At 45.7% G+C, this 15,857-nt stretch overlaps 2 protein-coding genes across 4 annotated transcripts in view; both read left to right on the top strand.

Annotated features, from left to right (window-relative positions):
- Nucleotides 1-11,788, top strand: part of PITPNA (phosphatidylinositol transfer protein alpha) — a 47,411-nt gene extending 35,623 nt beyond the window's left edge. Inside the window, exons 8-12 of the mRNA XM_073315828.2 lie at nucleotides 2,550-2,627; nucleotides 2,886-2,996; nucleotides 5,689-5,811; nucleotides 6,579-6,648; nucleotides 8,849-11,788. Coding sequence (XP_073171929.1) covers nucleotides 2,550-2,627; nucleotides 2,886-2,996; nucleotides 5,689-5,811; nucleotides 6,579-6,626 — 360 coding nt within the window. The 3' untranslated portion in view covers nucleotides 6,627-6,648; nucleotides 8,849-11,788. The remainder of the gene's footprint in view (nucleotides 1-2,549; nucleotides 2,628-2,885; nucleotides 2,997-5,688; nucleotides 5,812-6,578; nucleotides 6,649-8,848) is intronic.
- A 3,400-nt stretch (nucleotides 11,789-15,188) lies between these two features.
- The window catches only part of INPP5K (inositol polyphosphate-5-phosphatase K), a 31,807-nt gene continuing 31,138 nt past the window's right edge, over nucleotides 15,189-15,857 (top strand). For all 3 annotated transcript variants that reach the window (XM_073315097.2, XM_073315098.2, XM_073315096.2), the window contains exon 1: nucleotides 15,189-15,446. The gene's annotated coding sequence lies outside the window, so the exon portion shown is untranslated. The remainder of the gene's footprint in view (nucleotides 15,447-15,857) is intronic.

Raw genomic sequence — 15,857 nt, 5'->3', positions numbered from 1 at the left:
TCTCCATGAGCTCTGTCTTTGTGACTTGTCTAGGCACCAGAACCCTTCCATGGAATTATAGCTTGTATCTACATATCAGTAGTATATGTGTACGTACGTGTACACACACACACACACACACACACACACACACACACACACACACACACACACACACACACACACACACACACCAAAAAAAATTCATAATTCCCACATACCTTCCAAGTGTAATTCCCAGAAATTACATGTCACATCCGAGGCATGAAATTACACATGCAAAGCATTCTTTGAACAGGTGTTTGAGGCACATTTATCTGGATATTTTGAAATATGAGTGATGATGAGCAAGAGAAGAGGACTGCATGGGGGTGGGCGGGCGAGGGAGGGAAGAGACTGTTCTTAACACATTGATCCATGTACTCCTTTTTTTTTCCAAAAATGTGTGTTGGAGTGGTAAGGAGTCCAAACTAGCCCAAATACTACTGGCAGCTAGTGATTTGTTTCATGGTTGTGATGCCAAAGGGTGGTAATTTATGATTGTGAACATTAAATTCACATTTTTCAAAATGTTTCCCAAGTTTATGCACTTTAAACCTCTTCCATTCCTTTCCTTTCTCTCACTTGCTTTCTAATGGTATATACCATACATATGGTATATACCATGTCAAATAAATCTAGACAGACAAGAATCCAAACCATGTGCAATGCTTACCACTAGAAAGAAAAGGAGTACTTGTGGCACCTTAGAGACTCACCAATTTATTTGAGCATGAGCTTTCGTGAGCTACAGCTCACTTCATCGGATGCATACCGTGGAAACTGCAGCAGACTTTATATACACACATACACATATATAAAGTCTGCTGCAGTTTCCACAGTATGCATCTGATGAAGTGAGCTGTAGCTCACAAAAGCTCATGCTCAAATAAATTGGTTAGTCTCTAAGGTGCCACAAGTACTCCTTTTCTTTTTGCGAATACAGACTAACACGGCTGTTACTCTGAAGCTTACCACTAGGTTTCCTGATCCTCACTTTTAAACTAACTCTACTATAACAGGTCTCTGTGATTGTATAAATAAGGAAACTCAATATCTGAATCCATAGATAATGCTCCACCTCAATATCAAGTCTAAAGTTTTACTAATATGCTGATTAAATCTAGTGTACTACAAGGTTCCAACACTGTTGGTGACATGGTATTCAGAAAGCAATAGAATAAAAAATACTTTTTTCTATGCTGCGTCAGTAAGACTGTAAATAAGTTGCGTTATCTTGTTTAAACTGCCTTCTTCCTGTAACTTAGATGCACAGACATAGCGTGTTTTTATTATTATATTTGGGCCGTGTGATCATGTAATTAATATCCTATTGCAGGAAGAGTTAGTCACTGTAGGAACCTAAGGTTCAGTTCTGCAATGAAAAGTATCTGTAAAGATGGCATGGTGGGGTTCCCCGTTCAGTGACTCAATCCTTTCAAGTCAAACTTACTTAACTGGAGTAAAGAAAGGTATTTTCTCTAATTTAGCCTGGCATCAGAATGCAACTGAAGTTTTATTGTGGTTTCTGCATTATTTCTAGTAATAAACTGACTGCAAAACCCAGATTTGAGTGATACCAGTTTAATTCCATATCTCCAGTGGGGTTACATTGGTGTAAATCAGGGCACAGTTTGGATTCTGAATGGAACTGGACTAGTCTGTTGCTCCAGAACAATTCAGCTTGCTCTCCCACACTGTATTGGCTCTACAATGATGCCAGGAGTAAAGGCTTTTTTGGTCACCAAAGTGTGTAGCTATTACTTGTAATATGCACAACAAACAAGTCTCAGTAAGAAGGTGCCACATCTCAATCGCTCTTCTGCCACTAAATCTACTTAAAATCTGAATTTCATGGCTTTTTTGCAATTAAAATCTCATTGTGGGTATTGGCAAAACCAAGTGTTTAAAATTAGTTGGTCCCCCCAAAAAATCGTGGGATTTAAAAATAAATAAATTTGGGGTTAGAGTTTCTAAATTAATCTCTCGTCTGAGTAATAAGGAACTTGAATCCCAAAGCAATTGTTTTGGAAGATTGGCCTTGAAAATAAGGATTTAAACAAAGTGTCTTCATATTCTCTATGATGCAGGGAAGTGTAGGAGTGCATTTTGACATGAGTACTGTGGTGATGCTGTTTTTATAGCACTGTCCAATATTGATGATTAGAAATACACAAGGTATGTCTGCCTTAGAGTGCTGTGTACGTTATTTCTTACAAGAGCCATGTGTTCTAGTCGCTTCCCAATACAGGTGATAATGTGAACCCTGTCTTGAAAAGCTTACAAACTAGTATCAGACACAATATACCAGTGGATTTGGTGGGGTAACAAAAGTAACATCAATTTTATAATACTCTTACTCAGCTAGGGTTAATGTACAGCATGGGGAAGTGAATTTTTTTCCTCTTGGCCAGTTTCTTAAAGGCTTCATGGAAAAAATGGGTCTTGAGGAGATGTTTGAGTTACTCTAGACACTAACCTGTCCTCCAAGATCTGTTTCTTATGGATAAACATGTTTATATTTACAACAGGATTACAAGCAGGAAGAAGACCCAGCAAAATTTAAATCTGTCAAGACTGGACGTGGTCCTCTGGGCCCCAACTGGAAGGTGTGGATCACAGACCTCAGCACATCATGTCTGTTTTTGTGACTAGAGTGTGGTTGTTGGGATGGGTCAGGCATATGGAGGTTGGGGTATTAATTTGTCTAAACAAGAGAGGAAGTGTTTTCATCTGTGTCAGTGGAGGGTCTTATGTATGCGTGCTGAACGAGTAGACTACAAGTTCTGGGGGTCCTGTCCTAGAAAAAGGTTCCTACAGAGTTTCTGATTTCAGCTCGTCATATGAACATCCTTGTCTCTTTGCAGAAAGAGCTGGGGAAACAGACAGATTGTCCGTACATGTGTGCTTACAAACTGGTAACAGTCAAGTTCAAGTGGTGGGGTCTGCAAAATAAAGTTGAGAACTTTATACAGAAGGTAAGTGAACCTGGTCAATATCGGGTTTTCAATGGCACCGTGGCCCCACTCCCCAACCCCACCCCAAGGCCCCGCCTGCACTTGGCCTCTTCCCTCCGAGGCCCCACTCGCTGCTCAGGCCTTTCCTCCTCACCCCGTTTGCTCATCTCCACCTCCTCTTTCTCTGTGTGAGCAGTGGGTGGGGCCTTGGAGGGAAGAGACAGAGTAGGGGAGGGGCCTAATAATGTATGTTTGTAAGGCCTTAGTGTCTCCATTGCCTTAGTGCAGGGGAGGGCAAACTATGGCCCACAGGCCAGAGCTGGCCCATCAGGGCTTTCAATCCGGTATGTGGGATTGTGAGCTCCATGGCGCAGTGGAACTAAGGCAGGCTCCCTGCCCTCCCTGGCTCCATGCTGCTCCTGGAAGTGGCCGGCACCACATCCCTGCTCCATGTGCTGCCCTTGCCTGCACGCACCACCCTCCGCAGCTCCCATTGGCCGGGAACAGGGAACTGCAGCCAATGGGCGCTTCAGGGGTGGTACCCACAGGTGAGAGAAGCACGTAGTGGAGCTTCCTGCCCAACCCTACCCCCAGGAGCCACTGCCGGACATGCTGGCAACTTCTGGGAGCAGTGCGGGGCCAGGGCGCCTGCCTTAACCCCGCTGCGTGCTGCTGCCACCCCGGAGCCACTCAAGGTAAGCGGTGCTGGGCCAGAGACTGCACCCCTAACCTCCTGCCCTGCACCCCCTCCTGCACCCCAACCCCCTGCCCTGAGCCTCCAATCCCCTGTCCTGAGCCCCCTCCTACACCCCGCACTCCTCCTGCACCCCAACCCCCTGCCCCAGCCCTACATTCATGGTCCTGCATATAATTTTCCCACCCAGATGTGGCCCTCAGGCCAGAAAGTTCGCCCACCCCTGGCTTAGTGTCTGGGGTTCCTTTGGATAATTAGGTTCCATAAACCACACTTTTCTCCAAAAAATTTGGTTCTGGTTTTGAGAATGACTTGACTTGCCAGGGGATTGCAACTGTTAATTAAAAAACAAACAAACTGAACAAAGGAGCGCCTTACGTTGTACTCTTCATCAGTGTCTTGTCTTTCAGAGCACAGCAGCTAACTCATCTTGGATGTTGCTGGATAATACATAATAAATAACGCAAGCCTTTCAGTTAAAATAACCTCACGTGCTTGTAACTGGTTAAGGATGAGTTAAAAAATCTCACACTTCTACTTCAGTAGTGTGTTTAGTATGATTCTCCTGCCCTGCCCTGCCCTGCCCTGCTAGTCCTGAAGCCCAGGTCATAACTCCTTCCTTGAAACCAATGTTGTTGTTTAAAAAACAAACCTGGAACTCTTACTTAATTTCTCTCACACACAAAGGTCCAGTCAAACTGAGGCATTTACCTCTTTATGTAAGGAATGGATTGCACTGTCCTAGCCTCATGAATGAAAATTCAGCTGCAGGTCACTGGATGGGGCGCTTGGAAAAGATGCATTTCTTTGGGGATTCAAGACATTGGGTGATTACGTTATGTTTCCGTTGACTTTGGCAGGAATTGTCAGTCTCCAGGTGCAGCAGCCATGCAGGAAGGTAGATGAGGGAGAGTCAGTGCTGTTCTTCAGTGCTGCTTGTTTATCAAGAACCCAAATTGGGCGTGATACCTAACAAACGCAATAACAACGTCCCTGTCCTGAAGAGCTTACAATCTAAGTAGACACAGCAGAGAATAAGGGAAAGGAATAGAACATAAAGGCAAAATGACTGAACAGTTGCCTCTTACACCAGGAATGGAAACGATCTAATGGGCAAGCCTGGATTAGTCAATGGGTACTATGTGCACGATCCCCATCTTGTGCAGGGCACCCCCCTCCTCCCGCCCCCAAACAAACAAACAAAAATCCACCAACCCAGAGCCAGGAAGGAGGTGGGGCATTGTAGGTGGAAGGCCCTGTCTGGATTCTGTAGTGAGCGCTAATGGATCAGAGGGGGGAACCGAGCCAGGTCTACTGGACTGGTGCTGCTGCAGGATGAGTGTGGGGTGGGCTTGTTCTCCAGCACCACTTCCCCCTCTGCCCAGGGGGAAGGACCCAACAATCCATCCCCCAGGGCCTCCCACCCCCAAAGGCAGGACCTGACCCCACTGGAGGCAGGTAAGGTGTGTGTGTGTGATGGGGGGGGAGAGTTCTCTTAATGCACAGGGCCCCAAAATTCTTTAATCTGACACTGCTGATGGACTTTCAAATTAAACAAGAGGAATCACAGATGTCAAATCACTAACTCTAATTATTAATTCCTTCTCTTTTAAGCCTATTATGTAGTCTCAAGAGACTGCTGAGCCAATTCCACTGAAAACCTTATTGCATACCCCAGGCTATATGTAAGAACCCAAAATGGTCCAGTTTAAAAATCTAGAACACTGAATGACAGCATCCATGGTTTCTCTGGCAAGGGCATTTCAATTATAATGAACCAGAAATAGTTGGGTTTTTTCTTTTTCCGTCTGTAGCTTTCCTATGCTTGGCAAAGTGATCCCATTCCCATATAAAACAAAATGGCAAGCACTGAGGTTAGACCTGTAGCAATTCCCAGTGCACACATCTTTATGACCGTGCACATTAACTAACTGTAAACATATTGTTCTGCATGCTGAATTGTTGGGATTCTTTTTCCTGAGCTTTAAGTTGTTTGTTCCCTCACCTTTGTTTTTGCAGCAAGAGAAACGTCTTTTCACAAATTTCCACCGGCAGTTGTTTTGCTGGCTTGATAAGTGGGTTGATCTGACTATGGAGGACATTCGCAGGATGGAGGAGGAGACCAAGAAACAGCTGGATGAGGTAAGTGGGGAGGAGAGCAGGTGTGGGCTGTGAGGCAGTATCTGTACTCTAAACCTACTATGGGGTGGGGAAAGAAGGCCTGCCCCCTTGCTATGCAATACGCTCGCTTACCACACAGGTCATGCTGCTTCTGGTGGTTTAGGTGGTTGGATCTGACTTTTTGAGTTCTGGCTTCCTAGTTAGCACTGACTCTTTATATTGCTCTGGAACAACTTTTTTATTGGTTTCATTGGTAATTTAGAAGATCTGTTACGGACTATTTTAAAATAAATTAAGATATCTTCTCACTCGTTACTCTAATGAGTATTCAGCTCAATGAGTCTCAGTAGGTTATCAGCAAAATCAGTCTCTGGGTATGGGGTGTTCGTGTGTGTGTTTTTATTTAAAAAAAAAAAAAAAAAAGGCCCTGCTTTGAGAAATGTAGGTTTGGTGCTGGAGTTTCCATGCTCTCGCAATGAATATTCTTTGTAATTTTTTCACACTTCAAAATGTACTTGATTGTAGTACCCTGTGCCTTTTGCTCTTTGGGTAACAGAGCCCTAAAAGGAGCTGCAGCTTTGCCAGAAATGGTTCCGGGGCCTGCACAGCTTTTTTTTTTTTTTTTTACAAACTGCTTTACGTTAGGACAGTTGTCAGGGATGCGAGACTTCACCTCTGAGGCCAAGAAACTCCCACCTTCACACCCTTACTTTGATGTGGAGCTGACAGGGAAGCCGATTACCAGCATGTGTTGGAACAAATAGCTAAAGATGCTTGCTTACTTTCAGATGAGAGAAAAAGATCCTGTGAAAGGAATGACAGCTGCAGATGACTAACGTGGCTTCCTCCTTGTGCACTGTATGTACCCAGAGTATCTGTCACACGCTTTGTTTTGGCATTCAATGCTATTTAGAGCAAAAATCAAATTGATTCACGTTAGCAAGGAGTCGGTACAGAAATTGTGCAAGTCAGAAATCTGTAGAGCTGCTCATTTTGCCTGATAATGAATACACTTTTCACCTTGCCAACTGAATTTACTGTCTTGTTTCAGAATTATTTGAAACTGTTTGTGAGCACAAGGAAAGTGCTCATATTAGAACAGTAAGGAAAGTTAAGGAAAGTTAAGTTAAGGAAAGCATCCTATTAGAACAGTAAACACAAAGTTACACTGATGCCTCATTTCTGTGTAATGTACCCATCACTTTGCATACCCTGTTAGAGGCCTTTTCAATAGTCTCAAATAATTAATAAATGAGCTTGAGTCTAGCAGCCCTGCCCTTTGGACATTTGAGGGTGTATTGGCCTGGATTGTGCCCAGCAACAATGTTCATCAATGGGCAAAGGTCTGGGGCAACATCCATAGGTCACAGGACAGAGAAGGAAGATATAGATGATGTTTCTTTAAGCTTCTGTTTTTGTCTTGTCTCTGTGTGCATCACTGTGGACATGCTGACTGTAGTGCTTTGATCCTTGGAACCAAAGTATTTGCATGTTTCAATTTTTCCTTGTTGGCCAGACTTCGTGCCAGTGTTCTAGGCAATGTACAGGTAATGGGGACAACTTTTTTTATACTTCTGCACTGCTGACATGAAGCAAACTTGAGTGGATGTAGGATAGGAAGCAATGTTTTTATCCATGACTACAGCAATATTAGTGGGGAAATGGTGGAAACTAAATGTCTGAAAGGCACTACTGATCAAGAGGAAAAAGTGTAGAAGGTTATAGAAGCTGCCTGTACATTATTTATCTAGATGGCAGTAGCTCCCACAGTGTGCTCTGTGCTTTGTAAACAGAGCAAGATGTTGTACCTTCCCCAAAGAGCATACAGTCTAAAAAGGTGAGATAGACAAAGGGAAAGGTGTTCAACATGCAAGCCAAATGGGCAGTAAAATGATAGGCATATCTTCTTAATCTCACTCTTTGTTAATATTTAAATTGTTCCCGATTTCTTTGGCGACAGTATTAGTTCTGTTCCAGCCTATTCTGTTCCAATCCATCCAAATCATCTTAATTTAATTTTAAAAATTCAAGCCAACTAAAATCATAGCTTTGCCATTCTTTTCCTATGAGCCCTTCCCCTTCATTCCTTAACATAATGAACCTAACTTCTTACCCTGCCTCCTTGATAAACCGCTCCTCAAAATCGTCCACCTCCCTTTGCCCAATATCGTGATGGGTATTGTACACATGTAGAGTAGAAAATGGTCTGTGCCTTGATGAGCAAACAATCAAAATAGACAAGACAGACCCAGGTTCAGGGAAAGGGATAAGAATGTAAAAGGAAAGTGAAGATATGTTCTCGCATCATATTAATTCCAGTTTTTTCTTTGTTTGCTTTAATAAAGTTTTTGGGTAAGTTTTTGTTTTGTACACTCTTTCTAAGATGGGGGTTAGTGAGGGGAAGGAAGGAAAGGTTTCCATTCTCAGAGGAATTTCTGGTGTAGTGTGGCTTCCCCATTTTAGCTACGTTTCGAAGGGTTACCAATGGTGGGGTGTGGCACCGAGCCCTGGTGGCCCTGCATTCCTTCTTCTGCTGTCACCGCCTTGAATGTTCTCCTGTTTCCTTGCCATACTACCTGTTGGCTGATCTGGGAGTTGCAGGCTCAGTCTCCGGGCTTCTGGTGGCAGCTCCAACTTCCATCTCCCTCTTCGCTTCCATTAGCCCCCGCTTGAGTTGCTAGTTGAATTCAGTTCCTGTCCATTACCTAACCCCATACTCTGCTTCTCCCTCTTCCATACCTACTGCATCCCATCTGGAAATGAGTTAGTGGCCTTGTCCCACAGGTCTTTTGGGATGGAACATGCTGGATAACTATATTATAAATTGTCCTCTTTGGCAGTATTTGCAGATAGACTCTGGATTGAACTCTGCGCTAGGTTAGGTCAGGCTTGTTGATGGGACAGAATGGAGTAGTCTGTCCTGCTACTGCTTATGCTGGGTTCAGTCTGTCGCTAAATGAAGGACTTTTCCTTCAGGGTTGTCAATATTGCACCTTTACTGGCACATTTAATTTCAGAAATGGTTTTAAAATGTTTTCCTGTTGTCTCTTTCTCCTAGTTTGCAAGACAGTCAGCAGGAAGGCCCAGAGACTCCACCCTCTTGACCAATGGACCATCTCTGGATCAAGCCTTTCTATATCCAATCGGCAGGCGATTTTAAATCTCCCATAGCTAATTCTAGATGCCCTTTAATATTGTGAGCAAATAGACAGTCTGGTACTAAGCACTCCAATGTTAGCACGTATGTGAAGGAGGCAGCTCCTTGGAGACGTGTGACTTATAGATTGCTGTATTTATGACTCCTCCCTCCTTTTTTCATTGTGTTCAGACCAATTTCCATGTGTCCCTGTTTGATTTCCAAGTGGCATTTTTAGCTGAATTAGTCTTGTGATGTGGTGATTTTAGATTTATTTTGTTTTCAAAACTGGGATAAACTGCTGCCTTTGTCCTGTCCAAGCCCTTCACCATTCTTTGAGTGTCCATTTATGGAGAGGGGAATTGTCAGTATTTATTTGAGTGCAAAACTATTCCACAGAATTCTAGGCTCTGACTTTTGCTCCCAAGGTAATGATATTACTGACATACAGGCTCCAATACACTCCTGTGTTGCCACGGTCAAGTCTGCTGTTAAGATACCATCATACGTGGCTACTGCAACAGCATTACTTGGTCTGTCTAAACACACACAACTTAAAGGGACTGAACAGCAGGTGTCCTTTTGTGTGCGAATGCTGAGACCTTGAATGCATCTTTTGTCTAGATATGCGTCTTTCCTTTGGCCCTTGGAACTATGTTGGTGTTCTATAGTTGTGTGTATAAATCAGCCTTTTAAAATTGTTATGATAACTTACCTGATGAATCTCACAATCTACTGGACAGCCCTTTATTATGATTGCTCATATTTGTAAAACTAACACTATTTTGTTTGCCCATCAAAAGAAAATGAGTGTCCCAGGACAAGCAGAATTTTGTGATGCTGATAGGCATAAATAATCTCCATATCCAATCACGCTCAGATGCCTGGATCTGTGCTGCTGTTCAGCAATAATACTTCTCTGCATACTCCCCATTACGAAATTGCTAGAACTTAGTTTGCCTTTCTAAGCTGTAAAAAGGCAAAATGTAAGACCAAGCAATCTCTGCACAAGACAACTGCAATTTCCTAGGGTTGCAAAGGATGTTGTTGAGTGTCAGAAAACAGCTCTAGGACTCATTCTTAGTCTGTGTCCTTATGGTGGTATCTCAGCTTTAGACAATCAAATAAGCTGGACGAATCAAACAAACACTACTTTATTAAATACTTGAGGAAACATGACTAGGAGAAACAAGGGCTTTCCTGGCTGATTGGTAGAGGCCAGTGTTTGGCTTGCTTCCGCCAGCAGCTGTGTAATCAAACTTCATTCCCTTTATCTGTATTGGGGTGAAGTGAAGTGAAATGTAAATGCCAAAGGCAGCTGTGTTGTTACCATTTTCACCTCTACACTGGTTTTTTTTTTTTGGGGGGGAGGGGGGTTGTTTTTTTTGAGTAATGCTTCATGCAGTATGCCCAGTTTGTACTCCGCCTCTTACAAACTTCCATCAGCTAATAGTTTCTGAATCAATCCCATGCCATGCTGAATGAAAGTGCAGGGGTGAATTGTTTTCGGTGCAGGGGAAAGATGCACAGGGCTTGCTCTGGAGGAAGAGGCTGGTTTTCAGTCAAGAGGCAGTTTATTCTCTCCCCCCACCTACCCCCCCCCTTTTTTTTTTTTTTTTTTTTTTTTGGTAAATCTGTTCTTTTGCCTTACAGATGTCTAAGTGCAATAAGCTCTGAATTGTACTGATAACTCTGGCTGATCCTTCTCAGTGACCTCAGAGGGTTTTTGGGATGTGGATTTTAGCATACTCATGAGGTAGAAGTAAAACCAGCTCATTATTAAATAATAGTCTAAGATATTAAACCTTAATCTTCAAGACTATTTGGGACCAGGAAAGTTGTTTTTGTGGCACTATTTCTCTAGGGGTTTGAGAAGCAGAGTCCAGGAGTGTACGCCCCTTACTAGAGTTCCCTCAATCTAGAATATTTTAATTGAGAATTAACACATTGATTTGTTAACATCTTGTCAGTAGCAGAGTTTAAGGAGGGATTCTTAACTTGGGGAAAACCTTGAAAATATATATAACATGATTGTTCTTAGATACTTTGTGTTTTTATCCAAGAGGTTTTCTAGCTGACATTTCAACTCCATGGAAACAGATTCTAAAGACGGGATCAGAAACAGATTGTGTATGAGGGTGAAAGCTCGTATTTAAACACAAAGCTTTCCTGATTAGCAGTAATTACCAGGAAAAAATGCAGGAAACTGCAAGCTAAATACATGATTTAAAAAAAAATTCATGTTTATCCCGAGTGAAAGTTTTCCTCAAAGTTGGGATAGAGAGATCCTGTAGAGACCTCTCTCAAGGGCAGTCTTGATCCTTGGTTCCCACTAGTAAGAGCATGGCGAAATGTAACAATCTTCACTGATTGTGTTAGTGTGCTGTATATCTCTTGCATTTGGCTTTGGCAAGAACCCAAAACCTGCTGGCTTCTGGAGGGGTTAATGATCAGATGTTTGTTTGTTCTAGGGGGATCCTTGTGCTGTCACATTCTCTTCAGATCCAATCCGGGTGCCCTGGTTGGATTTTAAACACTGCAGTTTTGATCGGAAGCAGGTGCCTTGGTGGAGAGGCCTATGGGCTGGGATGTTTTAGCTGGAGTTTATCTGATGGAGGAGGTCATAGTGACACTCTGTACTCCCAGCACACTTGCACCTTTCTGGGTTTATCCTCCTATAGCCCCTGCTGGGATTCCCTGACAAGTTTTGATTGGTTCATAGTGCTATTTCTTTTACAACATACACTTTGTAGAATTTATTAGATTATCTTGTTGTTTCTTTAATGTGAGTTTGTGCCTTTTGTCTCCTAATCTTCCAATACAGGCATATTGGAAACAAATCTAATAAAATCTTAGACAGAGCTTTTTGGAGTCTGTTGTCTGTTTTATACCTTGTGTGTCTAGTATTCCACATACATATGCTATCGTGTAAAATCTTTTAGTGATTATAGAATTATGTGTAGAGGACCTACAGTTTTCTGGATTCCTTACAGAACAAACAAGGCCTGATTCTGATCTCACACTAATGTAAATCAGGAGTAACTCCACTGAAGCCAGTGTAATTACTCTGTTTGTAAAACTGATGTAAGATAAGAATCTGACCATGTTACCTGTATTTACAATCTAATATTAGCTGTAATGCAGCAAACAAGTGGAGAGAGAAGATGTAGGTAAAACTATTATATGATTACTTAAGTCCATTATGTGAACATCTTGCTGGTCTTTAATATTAATCTTGGTGTAGTGGATATTTGAGAGGGAGTAAGGGCAGCATGAAAATTAGATTAAAGTAGGGGTTCTGTCAGTTCTAGAGTGACCATATGTCACTTGAGGGGGTTATTCATGTTGTTTTTCACAGGCCAGTTTTCTTACTGTGGGTTGGGCCTGGGCCACTCTTCCTTTCTGTGAATATTCTGGGTGTTCTAGCCCTACCCCTGCACATGTGGCAGCTCTATTCTCAGACCAGAGCTGGGGTCTTTGGAAAAGGGAGACAGGTTTGTGGTGGGGTGTCCTGTCTGGGGTTTAAAGATGTGTTACTCAAGGAATTTTTTTCTGAAAAAAGGAGGGCAGTCAGGGCTGGCGCCAGCGTTTTTTGCAGTCCCAAGCAGCAAAAAAACCAACAACTTGCTGTCGAACGGGGAGGCAGAATTCTGCCCGCCGAACAGAGAGGCGGAGTGATGATGTGGCCGCCGAATTGCTGCCAGCGACCGAAGAAGAGTTGCGTCCCTGCTGCCGAATTCCGGCCAAGAGTGGATTGCCGCCCCAGAGTCCGACGTCCTGCTGCCCCTTTACATTTGCTGCCCCAGGCACCTGCTTGGTTCGCTGGTGCCTGGAGCCGGCCCTGAGGGCAGTGCAAGCTCTTCCTGTCTATTTTAAATGGAGAAATATGCTGCCAAGCCATGATTCCCAGCTGGGGTGGAGGCTCTTGGTGGGGACTAAAGCCCTTCCTCTCTAGTTTGCCTATGGCTCCCGCACTCTGCTGTGCTGACAGAATCTGTGTTTTTCAGGAGGACTAACCAGCAGAGTTTGTAATGTAGAAAAATACCACAGTGGTCTTCCTACACCACTTCTGCCCTCTATCACTGTAGGCTTGTTCCATTCTCCTCAGTGTGGCTTGGACTGTGGGGGCTATCTGGACTCCCTGAGACCAGCAGCCCATCTAGCCCCCAGTCCTCTGTGGATAGGGGCTGTTACTAGTTGTGGCAGAGGAAGGGGGCAGCTTGAGCCCCTGGACTAGGGTGACCAAATGTCCTGATTTTATAGGGCAGTCTGATTTTGGGGGCTTTTTCTTATATAGCACCTATTATCTCCTCACACTCTGTTCTGACTTTTTACACTTGCTGTCTGGTCATCCTACCCTGGACCCTTGTGCCAATATCCACTGGCCATAGTGGGGGTGGAGAGACTTGCAATCCTTGCTGTCAAGTGGCAGAGAGTTCTGCAAGCTACTCCCCCCGTCATGCGCACATAGGGTGACCAGATGTCCCAATTTTATAGGTACAGTCCTGATATTTGGAGATTTTTCTTATATAGGTGCCTCTTACCCCCCACACTCTCTCCTGATTTTTTCCTATTTGCCCACCTCTGGCATAGGGTGACCAGATAGCAAACTACAGCCTGTGGGCCACATCCGGCCCCAGGACACTCCTGCCTGGCCCATGAGCTCCTGGCCGGGAGGCCATCCCCCGCAGGCTCAGCACGATGCTCTGAGCAGTCGGGCAGTGCAGTTGCAGAGCCGCAGCAGCTGTAGTGCCGCCAGCCACCAGTGCTCCAGGCAGCGTGGGAAGGGGGCAGGGGAGTTCAAGGGTGTGGTTGGGTCGGGGCTGTGGACAGGGGTTGGGGCAGTGAGAGCAGGGAAGAGGGGGGTTGGGGGGGCAGTCGGGAAGCGGCGGGGGTTTGGATGGGGCGGCAGGAGGCAGTCAAGGGATGGGGGGGTCCCTCAGGGACCAGATTTCAGACTAGCAGCTGTGTTAGTCTGTATTCGCAAAAAGAAAAGGAGTACTTGTGGCACCTTAGAGACTAACCCATTTATTTGAGCATGAGCTTTCGTGAGCTACAGCTCACTTCATCAGATGCATGCAGTGGAAAATACAGTGGGGAGATTTATATAGAGAACATGAAACAGTGGTCGTTACCATACACACTGTAACAAGAGTGATCACTTAAGGTGAGCTATTACCAGCAGGAGAGTGGGGGTGTGTGTGACCTTTTTGTAGTGATAATTTCCAGCAGTTGACAAGAATGTGAGGAACAGTGGGGGTGGGGGATAAACATGGGGAAATAGTTTACTTAGTGTAATGACCCATCCACTCCCAGTCTTTATTCAAGCCTAAGTTAATTGAATCCAGTTTGCAAATTAATTCCAATTCAGCAATCTCTCCTTGGAGTCTGTTTTTGAAGTTTTTTTTGTTCAAGTATTGCCACTTTTAGGTCTGTAATTGAGTGACCAGAGAGATTGAAGTGTTCTCCGACTGGTTTTTGAATGTTATAATTCTTGATGTCTGATTTGTGTCCATTTATTCTTTTACGTAGAGACTGTCCAGTTTGGCCAGAGTACATGGCAGAGGGGCATTGCTGGCACATGATGGCATCTATCACATTGGTAGATGTGCAGGTGAACGAGTGTGGCTGATGTGATTAGGCCCTGTGATGGTGTCCCCTGAATAGATATGTGGGCACAGCTGGCAAGGGGCTTTGTTGCAAGGATAGGTTCCTGGGTTAGTGGTTCTGTTGTGTGGTGTAAAAAGAAAAAAGAAATGGAGGACTTGGGGCACCTTAGAGACTAACCAGTTTATTTGAGCATGAGCTTTCGGCGACCTACAGATGAAGCACCCGATGAAGTGAGCTGTAGTCTCTGAGGTCCTCCTGTTCTTCCAGGGACCAGAGGCGTTGGATGGGGCAGGGGCCCGGGGCCCTCTCAGGGGCCCAGAAGCAGGGCGGTCGGATGGGGGCGAGGTCCCCGCCTGGCTGTTTGGGGGGGGCACACTCCCTTAACCGGCCCGCTCTCCAATTTTGGAAACCCGCTGTGAGCCTCAGGCCAAAAGCTTTGCCCGCCCCCGTCCACCTCCGTTTGTGCCACCTGATCTTCACTCCCCCCGCTCCGCACGGACCCCACGCGCGCCCGTCTTCAGGGAAGCCCGCCCCTTACCTTCCCATTGGCAGATGGCGGCCTCCCCGCCGTCACGTGGGCCTATCGGCGCAGGGTGGGGAGGTGGGCAGGGCCATCGCAGGCCGCGTTGCCACGAGCGACGCCGCCCTGAGGCGGTCCAGGGCGCGAGCCCCGCCCACCGGTGCGGCGGGTCAAAGGCCGAGCTGGCCTGAAAGCGTCCGACCGGGCGGTCTCGCTGTGCCCCGCTGCCGGGGATCAGGCGCCCGGACAGGCCCGGCCTTGGCACAGGGCGCGCCCCCCACAAGGGACTTGGCCCCGCCGCTCAAGAAGGGCCGACGGCGTCGGGACCCCCCGTGTGTGTGCGGGGGAGCAGCGGGCTAGGGACTCTTCCCCCCCGGGGGGGAGGAGGAGGTGAGCGGAGGGGGGAGCAGTGGGCTGGAAACCCTCCCCCCCCCCGTAGGGTGCGGGGCGGGAGCAGCGGGCGGACTAGGAAGTAAACCCTTAGGTGTGTGAGCTGGGGGGGCGTGGAGAGGCTAGGGAACACCCCTGTCTGAGCATGTTGGGGTCTGGTGTGGGGGCCTGCGAATAATCCTCATTCTCCCCCCCCCCCAGTACTTGGGGTGTGTGGCCTGTGGGTGACCCCCCCCCCATCTCCCATGCATGCAGGTGGCCTGGGGACAGCTGTCCCCCTGGGTGCATATATACCTTGGGGGAAGTGATACCCTCTGTGTGTGGGGGGGGAAGGAGGTATTACTCGGGGACACCCCCATGTAAATAAATACATATATTTGGGTATTCGGGGGGATGCAGTGCCTCAGGGCC

The sequence above is a fragment of the Lepidochelys kempii genome, chromosome 17, assembly GCF_965140285.1.
Source record: "Lepidochelys kempii isolate rLepKem1 chromosome 17, rLepKem1.hap1, whole genome shotgun sequence".
NCBI classification, from domain to species: domain Eukaryota; kingdom Metazoa; phylum Chordata; order Testudines; family Cheloniidae; genus Lepidochelys; species Lepidochelys kempii.
This window is presented reverse-complemented; position numbering and strand designations above follow the sequence as displayed.